Here is a 14,121-nt window from a genome sequence, read left to right as displayed (position 1 = left end):
TCTGCCTCCCGAGTGCTGGGATTAAAGGCCTGCGCCACCAGGCCCGGCTGATTTTTTTTTTTTTTTTTTTTTCTGATTGTATAAAATTATATACTTAAATGATATACTTAAATGAACATTATTTTTTCTTGCAGAGTGAGTAGAACAGAACGTAGTGGAAGATATGGTTCCATCATAGACAGGGATGACCGTGATGAGCGTGAATCTAGAAGCAGGCGGCGAGACTCAGATTACAAAAGATCAAGTGATGATCGGAGAGGTGATAGATATGATGACTATCGGGACTATGATAGTCCAGAGGTGAGTAATAGCGTTATCAATAAAAATTATATGGACAATCTTGTAAAGAAGTGTGGCAACTAGAAAATTACACTGATCACTCAGAAGCATACTCAAGTTGAACGTAACTTCGAAAGAGAAAGTGGGCCTTTAATAATACCAGTAGCCGGGCTGCTGAGATGGCTCAGTGGGTAAGAGCACCCGACTGCTCTTCCGAAGATCCAGAGTTCAAATCCCAGCAACCACATGGTGGCCCACAACCACCCGTAACAAGACCTGACGCCCTCTTCTGGAGTGTCTGAAGACAGCTACAGTGTACTTACATATAATAAATAAATAAATCTTTAAATAATAATAATAATAATAATACCAGTAGCCAAAGTTTGTGTAAGGTTCACCATGGACTCCTTTGAGTACTTGAACTTCATGAACTTCTTTGCATACCAATACAGCCTTATATAAGATAGGCTATAAGGAGGACCTTCGACTCTGCCAGGATCTCACTATGTTACCTCTGCTCTCCTGGGACTTACTGTATAGAGCTGGGCTGACTTGAGACTTACAGATCCTCCTGTCTCTGCCTCCCAAGTTCTGGATTAAAGATGTGGGCACTCTTTCCTGTGATGTATTCACATCTTAGAGAAGAGGTGGTAGAGGATGGGACGTAAGTAGCTCAAGAAGAGAACATTTGCATAACATGTGCAAGACCATAGATTTGGTCCTCAGTATTTGTGGGGCTATTGGTTAGTTTGATTTTGTTTTTTTTGTTGTTGTTGTTGTGGTGGTGGTGGTGGTGGTATTTTGTTTTGTTTTGTTTTTAAAGATTTATTTATTTATTTATCATATGTAAGTACACTGTAGCTGTCTTCAGACACCCCAGAATAGGGCATCAGATTTCATTATGGATGGTTGTGAGCCACCATGTGGTTGCTGGGATTTGAAATCAGGACCTTCAGAAGAGCAGTCAGTGCTCTTAACCACTGAGCCATCTCTCCAGCCCAATTTTGGTTTTTTGAGATGGAGGTTTTCTGTGTATCCCTACTGTTCTGAATGTCCCTCTGTAGACCAGGCTGACCTCAAACTCAGAGCTCCATCTGCCTCTGCCTCCTGAGTGCTGGGATTAAAGGCCCGTGCCTCCATCACCCAGCACTTTTTTTTTTTTTTTAAATATTGCATACTTGCTCCTATCTGTGTTTGGAAATAGTTATATAGCCCTATATACTTTCATACCTTTTCTACTTTTAAGGTTTATTTACATTTATCAATATTTATATTTAATGTTTTGCCTATCGGGACTATGATAGTCCAGAGGTGAGTAATAGCAATTGTCAATGAATATTATATAGACAATCTTCTTGTAAAGAAGTGTGGCAACTAGAAAATTACACCAATCACTCAGAAGCATATGAATGTCTGTATAAGCGTACAGAGCCTCTGGAACTGGAGTTATAGACAGTTGTAAGCTGTTCATGTGGGTACTGGGAATTGGACCTGGGTCCCCTGAAATAGCACTTAACTGTTGTTGAACATTTCTCCGGGCCTATAATAATTTGCATAACAGGACACTATTTTTGTGTTACTATTTTATAGCATGCCTTTAATCCCAGCACTTGAGAGGCAGAAGCAGGCGGATTTCTGAGTTTGAGGCCAGCCTGGTCTACAGTGAGTTCCAGGACAGCCAGGGCTACACAGAGAAACCCTGTCTCAAAAAACAAAAAACAAAAACAACAAAAAAAAGAGAGAATGTCATTTTAAGAAATACTGCATTGAAAGCTAGAGAGATGGCTCAGCAGTTAATATTAGCTCCAGGTTTGGTTTCTAGCACCCACATGGTGGTTTACAACTATCTTTAGCTCCAGTTCCAAGCTATCTGGCATCCCCTTCTGGACTGTGTGGGTACCAGGGATGCACATATGGTACACATAGGGTCTAGATCGAAGGGTAAAGAGTGGCTTTAATTATAATTTTGCTTTCTTTGGACAGAGAGAACGTGAAAGAAGAAACAGTGACCGGTCTGAAGATGGCTATCATTCAGATGGTGACTATGGAGAACATGACTATAGACATGACATCAGTGATGAGAGAGAGAGCAAGACCATCATGCTCCGTGGCCTTCCTATCACCATCACCGAGAGCGATGTAAGAGAAGCAACCAACAATTCTAACATTCTAGTCGGACAGCAAGTTTACTCGTTGTCTCATGAGGCTATCTGATGTCATTTAGTGGGATAGATTTCTTTTTTTTTTTTTTTTTTGGTGTTGGGGGGGGGGGGGGGGAGAAAACTTTTTTTTTTTTTTTTTTTGGTGGTGGACTGAAGGAAAGTACTGTTTATTTTGTTTGTTTGTTTGTTTGTTTGTTTGTTTTTTGAGACAGGGTTTCTCTGTATAGCCCTGGCTGTCCTGGAACTCACTCTGTAGACCAGGCTGGCCTCGAACTCAGAAATCCACCTGCCTCTGCCTCCCAAGTGCTGGGAGAAAGTACTATTTATATCTAACCTTTGAAGATCAGTATAGAATTTTCTAAAGTTTCTGACTATAATAAGCCTTGTTTGTTCATTAACTATTAGATGGTACAGCTAATTCATGCTTTAAAGGTTTTAAAGCTGCTCATGATATCTCACACCTGTAATCATAGCACTTAAGAAGTAGAAGCAAGAGCGGATCTCCCTGAGAATCCATCGTAAGTTCTAGATTAGCTAAGATACAGTCATATCCTGTCTCAAAAAAAGAAATCAACTTTTGTTTTTGAGGATTGGTCTTTCCCAAGCTCAGTACTCCACTTCTACCTTCAGTTGCCTCCTCCTACCCCCATTATAATAAACTGCCGCTATTTAAGGGGCTAGAAAGATGATTCAGCAATTGAGAACAGTGACTGCTCTTCCAGAGGGTCTGGGTTCAATTCCAGTACCCACATGATGGCTCACAACTGTCTGTAACTCTGACCTTCAAAGGTATGAGGCACAAATATGGTACATGGCCATACATGTGGCAAAATACCTATGTACATAAGATTTTTGAAGAAAATTAACTTTTAGTGCCCAGCCTGATGCTATATGCTAGTAATGTAAGCACTCAGGAGGCTGAGGCAGAGAGACAGGTAATTTCAGGCCAGTTCAGGATCTATAACAAGACCCTTAAAGAGCCCAAAGACTGAGCTCTAACACCACCATAAAGAAAACCAGAAAGTAACAGTATTAGTAATCTGTCTTTTTATTCTGAACAAAATCACATTTTCTATTTGAAATCTCAGAAAAGCATGTTGAGAAGGATACTTCATTCTTTGGCATTTCTTATTTTTTTTTTTTTTTTTTTTTTTAAAGATTCATTTGTGGGGAGCGCTAGAGAGATGGCTCAGTGGGTAAGAATACTGACTTCAGCTCTTCAAGAGGTCCTGAGTTCAAATCCCAGCAACCACATGGTGGCTCACAACCACTTGTAATGAGATCTGACGTCCTCTCCTGGTGCATCTGAAGTCAGCTAGCAGGGACTGAGCGAGCCGAGTTGATCATAGCAAGCAGGGTTTATTTAAAGATTTATTTACTTATGTTTTGTGTGCATTGGTGTTTTACCTGCATGTGTGTCTGAAGGTGCCAAAAGTCCCCCAGAACTGGAGTTACAGATAGTTATGAGCTGCCATGTGGTACTGAGAATTGAACCTGGGTTCTCTGGAAGAGCAGTCAGTGCTCTTGACTGCTGAACCATCTCTCCACCCTGACATTTCTTAATTTCTAATAGTATTTCAAGTCTTAACTTTTTTCTAGCCACATGTACTTCCTTTTTATTTATTGTTCTTCGTGGGAGAAATGCATTTGCTCCCCCTTGGAGTCCCTTCTGTGTCATGATCTAATAGGAGAAATAGAACTCTTCCCCTGCTATGTTAGTATTTTCACATAGCAGCTGTGCTATAGTTATCAGTGTGCATTTCTTTACACAATATTGCATTTCTCAAAACAAGCTTCTGTCTAAAGTAATTGCCCATTGTTCTAATCCCTGAAGGCAGTATGCTGAAAGGAATGTGAGGTTAAACATGTTTTTTGTTGTGTGTGGGGGGGGGGGGGGGTAAGGGAAAGAAAAGAGAGAGAGAGAGAGAGAGAGAGAGAGAGTGTGGGGGGGGGGGGGGAGTTGGGTGCATTCATGACAGGGTTTTCCAGGTTGTCCTAGAAGTCTTTCTGTTAGCCTAGGCCGGTGTCAACTCAAGAGATCTGCCTGTCTCTGCTTCATGAGTACTGGGGTTAAAAGCTTATGTTTTTACCACTACTACCACAAAATTGTTTTTGTTTTTTAAGATCTGTTTATTTATGTATATCAGCACTCTATTTGCATGTATGCCTACATGACAGAAGAGGGCATCAGATTCCATTACAAATCTTCGTGATCCTCCATGTGGTTGCTGAGAATTGAGCTCAGGACCTTTGGAATAGCAGTCAGTGTTCTTAACTACCCAAAATGTTTTTAAAAGATATAAATGCCAGAATCTGTTGCCCAAGAGCGAAATAATAAATGTCATAATATTTAGTAAAAACTTAAATCTAAAGATACAGATGTTTAACCTGGAAGTAACTATTATAGTAAATGTGGGATAGGCTGTTTACAGTTAATATTAAGTTGTTATTTCATTGTCACCTTGGTACAAAGCCACGTACTGTTCCTTGAAAAAACATGAATAGCCAAGTCAGCATATGATAGTTATAGCATACAAAGCAAGTTGGCATTGCTGGATATGATAGCATATGCTTATAACCTCAGCCGCTGAGGAGGCTGAAGCTCGAGACAGAGACAGGGACTGACTTTGTTTTGGGGGGCTCTCTGTAGCTGGGATATCCTGGACTTTATTCCTGTGCACATGGTGAGAGTAGTCAGGGAGCCAAAGTGTGAAACTTTTTGTTTGGGAGTGAGGTGAAGATCTATGTGGTGTTGACCATGCTAACCTCAAAGATATCCTCCTGCCTCTGCCTCCCAAGTGTTAGAGTTAAAAGCATTTGCCACCATGTCTAGACTTTCTTCATAAGACATTGGATAAAGTCTTTTTTGTTTGTTTGTTTCGAGACAGGGTTTCTCTAGCTAGCTGGCCTGGAACTCATTATAGACCAGTCTGGCCTCGAACTCAGAAACCAGCCTGCCTCTGCCTCCCAAGTGTTAGAGTTAAAAGCATTTGCCACCATGTCTAGACTTTCTTCATAAGACATTGGATAAAGTCTTTTTTGTTTGTTTGTTTCGAGACAGGGTTTCTCTAGCTAGCTGGCCTGGAACTCATTATAGACCAGGCTGGCCTGGAACTCAGAAATCCGCCTGCCTCTGCCTCCCAAATGCTCCCAAAAGGTGTGTGCCACAACTGCCTAGATAAAGTCTTAACTGAAGAACACAGGAGCTTTTTTCAAGAGAAATTTTAAAAGATGAGAAAAGATGGGGGTAGATATTAGTTGACCTCCTTTTTGAGAAATAGAAATGCTTTGGTTGTGTAGAAAATGGGGGAAAGGGTATAGTAAATGGAATTATGAGCTGATATAAAGTGTAAAGTATAAAAACATACTGAATCTAGATAAGGCCTTAGACAGACAGCTTTATTTGGTGATGGTCAGATGCTACTGGCAGGAGAAAGATAAGAGTATTAGTTGGAGGCTTTGAAAATGCAGATAGCTATAGTTCCTGCCATTCCCATTTGGCTCAGTATCCCTAGACAATGTGCTTGCTAGGATCCCAACAGTCTCTGTCATATGTGGAATCAGTCAACTTGATTGATTGCTGTTCCATTGATTGATTGGGGGAACACACATGTGAAAGTCAGAAAACAGCTTGCAGGAGTCAGTTCTTTAGTTTCAGTGTGAATTTTGGAGATGACCTTTGCCCACTGAGCCATCTTAACTGAGCATAAGTTTTTTCTTTTCTTTTTTTCCAATAAATAATAGAGAAAATCTGTTTCCTTTGTTTATTAACAAGCTAATATTAACCATGCCAAACTTACAACTAAAACTGGGTTAAAAAGTGAATCTGTGTGTTCTTTTATTGGCCAGTCCAACAGTCCAGAAAAGGTTGAAATTAGAAACATTAGGGGTGAGAGAGTGGGCTTAGAGCACAGGAATTTTAATTTACAACATTTCTATATCTGTCTTATCTGTCCTTTCTCTCCTCTTTTGTAGCTGTTATGTAGCTGAGTATCCTGGAACTCCTTGTTATCAGGCTGGCCTTGAACTCAGAGCTCCACCTGTCTCTGCCTCCCAAGTATGCCTCAAACTTGATCCTCTGTTTCCATCTCCTGATTGGAGGCGTGAACTTGGCTGACTCTTTTATTCTTGGTCAAATAGGCTTCTGAGGACAGTAACATATCCTGTGTTCTTCAGAATACAAGGCCATGAGATTAAGGATTTAGTCATGTCATGATCACAACTGTAGAATAATGTAAATAACTGGACTGGAGGAAAGTATCTAGGTAGCACATAGCTAGATTGTTAGCTTTATTTTTATGAAAAATAGTCTCTATAGCCTTTAAGATAAATGTATTTTAGGGTGGTATAAGTGAAAAACTTGCTAAACAGCTGATATAACCCTATTTCTTAAGCTTTTTTATGGCGGTAGCTTTAACTAACTGTAAAACCCTGTACAGATTCGAGAAATGATGGAGTCCTTTGAAGGCCCTCAGCCTGCAGATGTGAGGCTGATGAAGAGGAAAACAGGTGAGAGCTTGCTTCGTTCCTGCCTGTTAGAGTTCTCTTCCCCGTTCCCACCTCAGTCCCTAAAAAACATCCTGATAAACCCCAGCCTTCAAACACATGAATTCAGAATGAAAGGTTTGCCATGGCTAAGGAATATGAATGACTTTGAAAACGATGCTAGCACCTGAGGAACTTTTTAAAAACTTTACTTTTAAGGGTTTTCTTTTCCTTCGGTAAGTAGTGATTTATGAACTCCTTGTTTGACTGTTCATAGTTGGTTGCATGGTTACTTAAGTATGGAATCAAATCAAGTGGCTTTTAATTCAGGCGGCTGTTCCTTGCCATGGCAAAGTATCAAGAAGATCCCCAAGTCAAGTCACATTTGTAAAGCTGCTTCCCAATTGGCTTTGTCACGCAGTGTTGAAGCAGTGGGAGAGAGATTCACCTGTTATAAAGGAACTGACTAACACGAGTATCCCGTCTATATCTGAATGCTGTCTCTAGGTGTAAGCCGTGGTTTCGCCTTCGTGGAGTTTTATCACTTGCAAGATGCTACCAGCTGGATGGAAGCCAATCAGGTTGCTTCACTCACCAAGTCTAGATATTCATGAAAATGGAACAAGTCTGTACAATTTAAAAAAAAAAAAGGTTGAAGGAGTGGTTTGTTCCAAAGGAGTGACTTGACTTTAATATTTTTAACAACAAAAAAAGCTTTGTGTATATTAAAATTGATATTGCTAGAGTAAATACAGTTCCAAGAAGACTGTTGCAGAATTTGTTCTGATTTTAAACATGACTACCTAACAGAACTTTACCTTCTGAAAATCTGTGTGGTAGTCAACAACATAACCTTTTTCTGACTGATTACATTCCTGCTTGTTGTAAACATTGAGAGCATCTAAACTATCAAACTCCATTTGACAGTGAAGAGAACACAATGGAAGTCTGTAGCAGACACTTTTACGCGTGATTCCTTATTTTTGCCTGAAAACCATGAGGCATAACCTCATGGACGGATCTTGTGAGACTGTTAAGGACCAAGTAGAGTTTTTGAACAATAAGGCTTGATAAGATTGGTATGGAATCAGTGTGTTCTTGCTGTCTAATCTAGGCATAGTGACATTAAGAATCTAATGTCTCTGAAAATGCCTCTTAAAATAAATCATCTGTTGAAGCCTTAACTGAAATATTCTATACTTTGTCAAAATAATGTTAAATGTTTGTCACTTGCACATTTTTTTTCCAAGAACCCCAAAGAACAATATATTGACTACCTTTTAAGTTACTTGACTTGTGTGTGTTTTTTTAACAATATTTTATGATTCAAGTCACCTAAGAGTTAGGTTATATAATTGGCCAATATAACCATTTATAGCAAGACTTAATTTAAGATAAAGGTATTTCTTTGACCAATTTGTATTGCCTTGTAGCATAAGACTATAATCTTAATGCACTATCTCAAAAAATAAAATATATTCTTAGTTTCTTAATCCAGAAATTAGAACCTGTCAAATATGGTGACTCACTCTTGTAATCTCAGACTCAGGAGAGTGAGTTAGGAAGAAAGTCATGAGTTCAAGGCCAGCCTGGGCTACAGAGTAAGACTTAAAAAAATCAAGCCAGGCAATGGTGATGCATACCTTTAATCCCAGCACTCAGATGGATCTCTTGAGTTTGAGGACAGCCTGGTCTATAGCATGAGTTCCAGGACAATAAGCACTACCTAATGAGACCCTGTCTCTAAATACATAACCAACCATCACAGTCCTCTCTTTTAAAATAGAACTTCATTTGTTTTACCATGAATACCATTCTAGTAAATCTAGAATGTCACAATAAAGTTTCCTGTGTAAGTATTTTCTTGACAGCCATTTTTGGTACAGTATATGTGTCAGAATGGATAACCTAAGAAATTAAAACCAATAAGACATTTTAAAGTTTTTGCAATTTTAATGTATACAAAGCTTTATTAATATGAATTTTTTTATAATTCAAATTCACTCCAGAAATAAAAGGCCAGTAGGATTAGGAACCCAGTGGTAGATTGGAGTCTCTCGCAACACACATCCCTCCTAGTGGGATATGTTGACGTCTTACATTTGTTTCTGTATATCAGTGCATAGATGGCCTTTCTGTTCTTTCCAACTTGGCCAGACATGCAATTTTGCCTATACATGCTACAAAGACAAAGTTCATAGCATGATTTGTGAGAACCAAATTGCCCAATGGTATTTATTTGTAAAGGGGTTAGACTCCTTTTAAAAATCTGAGCTGGATATGTTGGCTCGTGCCTTTAATCGCAGAACTCCAGAGACAGGCAGATTTCAGAAACACACAGTAAGACCCTGTCTCAAAAATGTAAAATAAAATCTGAATATCCTACTTAAGTCTGTTCTTGTAGTATTATACAACTATTACAACCACCATTCCCCTTCCTGTGAAAAGAACAGAGAAGACACTCCTATAAATGAAGGCTCTCTGGGGGCAGGTGCCAGGGATGCTCTTGGCTTGATTCATTCAGCTCAGAGTTTTGACCTTTCAAAGTAAAGTCCCTTTTACTCACTCGGCTGGCTTAAATGATGAGGTGTTATATATATATTTTATGAACTTTCCTAACCCCCTGAAGAAACTTCATTGGCCTCCTGGTTACTCATCCTGATAAGAGTACAATCCATTTCAGAGAAAAAGCACACCAATCACCTAGGACATGAATGAGACGTGTTCACATTTGGCAAGAAACCTTTTAGCTGTTTTAGAGTTGGCAGCATTGAGAGTAGTCCTTACTCAGAAGGAGATATGATCAAGTTCCCTTTTAAAATGAGACCCCCCCGCCCCCTCTCTCTTTGTCCCTCCAAAGAATACATCCTGAAGCAAGAATTTGGGGGAAGGGAAAATACCAAGGCTTTTACATTATATAATGATGGGGGACTGGGAAAAGGTGACGCCAAGCCTAAGAACACCATGTTAAGGGCTAATAAAGGAGACAGTCTCAGAACTGGAAGAGGTCTGTCTTCTGTTTGAAATATACTGTCACTCTCAGGCATCCTGTCAATGCTAAATAGTAGGACTTCTGTCTCAGCCTGGTGCATGTCAGCGTTTAGTGTTTGGCAGCTTTCTCAGCACTCCCTGACTCCGTTTACCTTTACTCCGCATCCCATTCTCTTACTGCCTATCTGAAGCATTGGATGGGCAGAGTATAGGTGGCGGTGGTTGGTCTTCCCCGTATGTTGTCCATTTAATTCCAGAGCACTGATTTTTCCGAAGTGTGCTCTGCCCTGGGAAAATGGACACATATTTCTCACAATGGGAATAACTAATTGCTTCTTTTTTTTTTACAGAAAAAATTGGTGATTCAAGGAAAGCACATTGCAATGCATTATAGCAATCCCAGACCCAAATTTGAAGATTGGCTTTGTAACAAGGTAAGCATATATTCTTCCCAAATTAAATATACTAAGTTTTTCTCTCTGTTCATTTGTTTAATATCTTAAGAAAATGAGAACAATGACTGGCTTGTATCAGAAATCTGTTTTTATGTGCCTCCTGACTTTTCTTCAGTCTTCTTGTGCTGGCATTAGAGGGCAGGATCCCTGGACTCTCTGAAGTTTTTGTTTTATGGAAATCGAGGATTCTAACCTACAGTTTCAACTACAATTTTTACAATGTGTTTTGCTTTGTTGCTTATGAAATTTTTTGTTGTTTTTTAAAGATTTGTTTATTTTATGTATGAGTACACTGTTGCTAACTTCAGACACACCAGAAGAGGGCATCAGATCTCATTACAGATGGTTGTGAGCCACCATGTGGTTGTTGGGAATTGAACTCAGGACCTCTAAAAAGAGTAGTCAGTGTTTTTAACCAGAGCCATCTCTCCAGCCCCTCTTATGAAATATTTAAGGTCTCAGCTTTTGACATACCCTTCTATATTACCCACTTGTATTAATTAGCAAACATCCCTCAGAACTTTGGTGTACAGTAGTATTGCTCCTGTCACCAGTGCTGAATGTTGAACTTGATTGGGAGTCTTTTTTTTTTTTTTTTTAAGATTTATTTATTTATTTATTTATTATATGTAAGTACACTGTAGTTGTCCTCAGTCATTCCAGAAGAGGAGTCAGATATCGTTACAGATGGCTGTGAGCCACCATGTGGTTGCTGGGATTTGAACTCAGGACTTTTGGAAGAGCAGTCGGTGCTCTTACCCGCTGAGCCATCTCACCAGCCCGATTGGGAGTCTTAATATTTTGAGAGTACTAATATTACTCACTGCGAATGAGTCTACTATGGGGAAAATTCCTGTTCATGTTAAATTGTGTTTGTTTATATGACAGTCCATGTAATGCTCTTAATATAAGAAAGAGCTTTTGTCTGTGGCTACTTCCAAAAACCTCATCTTGGTGAAAGTGGAATCAATCCTACTTCAAGTTACAATGTTTTTCTTGGAAGAATTCACAGGGTATAATTTTAGGCATATGCCCTTTGTCTAGGATACATGCTAGCAGCTTTTGCTTTTGTATTTAGTTATTGAGTTACCGGTGGCCTCACTGCTCTAACCCACATGATGACTAGAAAGCCTGGACTAATGTAAGAAATAATTACAGATAAAACTTTTTTTTTTCCAGTGCTGCCTTAACAATTTCAGGAAAAGACTAAAATGCTTCCGATGTGGAGCAGACAAGTTTGGTAAGCGTGGATTCAGCTGTTTGGAAAATGCAATTAAACCTGACTTACTGCCTGCAAACCCGAGGAAAAAAATGTAGCTTTCTAAGATACTTAAACTAGGAACTTACATAATAACGTAACTCTTTTACCTTGGGCTAAGATGCTGATGCTGGTTGTGAAAACAGAAAATTCTTTTCCAAAATTAAGGTGCTGTTCGCCTGGTTTGCATGCTACGTCTGCTTTTGTTTAATACATAGTGGTACTATCTCCCACTGGTCCAGTAGTTGCATTCCATATTAACGGTCAGAATTATGAGGTTAAAGTATTATAACCATAGATTTCCTAAAAGAAAAGAAAATAGCATGGAGTCTCATACTTTTGCTGAATTAGAATAAAAAGTTCAAAGCCTACATGGACTATATAGTAGGCTTCAAGGTGACCTAAGTTACATAGGAAGATTATCAAGAAATGGTAGCAGACAGAGAGTGGGAGATGGTTCAGTAGCTAAAGTATTTTCTGTACAAGCTTGAGGACCTGAGTTCACACCCTCGACACCTCATAATTTAAAAAAAAAAAAAAATTACGCAGGGCATGGTGGCATGATTATAATTGTAGTGCTGGAGAGGCTGGGTGGCAGGGCAGTCCCTGGTACTGTGACCAGCTTGCACATGGGTCAGCTCAAAGTGAATGAAAAACCTTGTCCAAAAATAAATAAGCAGTAGACACTCCAGACATAGACTTGTCCCCGCACTGACATACATGTGAATCTGCGTGTGCATATACCATACAAAGAGACACCATCACCACCAAGTTTTTTTAAATGTCTGCTAGAGCCGAGCGGTGGTGGCGCATGCCTTTAGTCCCAGCACTTGGGAGGCAGAGGCAGGTGGATTTCTGAGTTCGAAGCCAGCCTGGTCTACAAAGTGAGTTCCAGGACAGCCAGGGCTATACAGAGAAACCCTGTCTTGAAAAACAAAAATAAAAAAAATGTCTGCTAGATATGCTTAAAATAAAAAGGGTTGTCTCTCAGGAGATGAAAGCAAGATAATATAGAGTCCAGGTCATCCTCAACTATATAGCAAGTTTGTTACCAACCTTAGCTACATGAAACTGTCTCATGTAGAAGTACTTCAGAGTTACAATATATTTCTTTGTTAAAAATATTTTGGACGTGGGAATGGTGGTTCACATCTAATCCTCACAGTTCTCAGGAAACTGAGATAGGATTACCAAGAGGTCTGGGTTTTGTACTAAGACCATGTTAAGACAATTGGAAACAAAAAGAAAATGCTTTGGGGAGGTAAAGATGAATATTTCTCTGCCAGAGCTCTTGCCAAGCATGCACAAGGGACCTTGATTTGAGACATGTACCCCCAATGGCCATGAACAGAAGTGGCACTTGTTTGTTTGTCCTCATTTGTATCTCCTTTACTCCTAGACTCTGAACAGGAAGTGCCCCCAGGAACCACAGAGTCTGTTCAGTCCGTGGATTACTACTGTGATAGTGAGTTCAAACACTATCCTTTGACATTTATATTAAAAGTTGACCTCCCAGCTCCCTTACATTTTTAAAATGAGCATTAGTTTGCCCTGTGGAAGATTACTACTTGAAATTTTCTTAGCCTATCAGGGTGAAAAATATACCAGAACCTACAAAATGTATATTTTTGCCTGTAAACCTGCCTTTAAAAAGCATTGATGGTAAGAAAGCTTAATTGTTATTTTTCTTATTTACCAATAGCGATCATCCTTCGGAACATAGCTCCGCACACTGTGGTGGATTCCATCATGACAGCCCTATCTCCCTATGCTTCCTTAGCTGTCAATAACATTCGCCTCATAAAAGACAAACAGACACAACAGAACAGAGGGTTTGCATTTGTGCAGCTATCTTCTGCAATGGTGAGGGTCTCCATTGGTCTTTCAGAGTTCGTGTGTGTATGTGTGTGTGTGTGTGTGTGTGTGTGTGTGTGTTCCCCATCCCCTTTTTCTTTTTTGAAAAAAATAAGTTCTAGGCTATATAACTACAAAGAATTAACAGAGCTGAAGTTTGTACCTTTAGAATGATTTTAGTATTTGTTTCTGTAACAATTCTGGCTATCTTCATATCTGAGGGGTGTTTCTTTTCTCAGACTTTATGTCCAGAAGCAGGTTAAGAAATTACTGCTCATTTCCTTCCTTCCTTCCTTCCTTCCTTCCTTCCTTCCTTCCTTCCTTCCTTCTTTCTTTCTTTCTTTCTTTCTTTCTTTCTTTCTTTCTTTCTTTCTTTCTTTCTTTCTCCTTCTTAATGGAAAACTTTATTTTCTTACAGGGAGTAGATGGTAGGACAATATTATCTTTAATTCTTTTTCCTCACTTTCTCCTTTAGGATGCCTCTCAGCTGCTTCAGATATTACAGAGTCTCCATCCTCCATTGAAAATTGATGGGAAAACTATTGGAGTTGATTTTGCAAAAAGTGCCAGAAAGTGAGTGGTGGTGGTGTCCTTATTTCAAACTCTTTAACAGCTGCATATTTCCATATGTAAGGAT

At 39.4% G+C, this 14,121-nt stretch overlaps 1 protein-coding gene across 3 annotated transcripts in view; it reads left to right on the top strand.

Annotated features, from left to right (window-relative positions):
- Window positions 1-14,121, top strand: part of Rbm5 (RNA binding motif protein 5) — a 30,339-nt gene that overhangs the window by 3,602 nt on the left and 12,616 nt on the right. For 2 of the 3 annotated variants that reach the window (XM_021205923.2, XM_029542854.1), the window contains exons 3-11: window positions 135-300; window positions 2,263-2,418; window positions 6,881-6,950; window positions 7,434-7,507; window positions 10,268-10,351; window positions 11,552-11,612; window positions 13,030-13,095; window positions 13,333-13,493; window positions 13,960-14,057. In XM_021205923.2, the coding sequence (XP_021061582.1) occupies window positions 135-300; window positions 2,263-2,418; window positions 6,881-6,950; window positions 7,434-7,507; window positions 10,268-10,351; window positions 11,552-11,612; window positions 13,030-13,095; window positions 13,333-13,493; window positions 13,960-14,057 (936 nt within the window). Of the gene's footprint in view, window positions 1-134; window positions 301-1,571; window positions 1,591-2,262; window positions 2,419-6,880; window positions 6,951-7,433; window positions 7,508-10,267; window positions 10,352-11,551; window positions 11,613-13,029; window positions 13,096-13,332; window positions 13,494-13,959; window positions 14,058-14,121 lie in introns of those variants that run through there. The other variant, XM_029542855.1, reaches the window with a different exon arrangement.

The sequence above is a fragment of the Mus pahari genome, chromosome 10 (assembly GCF_900095145.1).
Source record: "Mus pahari chromosome 10, PAHARI_EIJ_v1.1, whole genome shotgun sequence".
NCBI classification, from domain to species: domain Eukaryota; kingdom Metazoa; phylum Chordata; class Mammalia; order Rodentia; family Muridae; genus Mus; species Mus pahari.
This window is presented reverse-complemented; position numbering and strand designations above follow the sequence as displayed.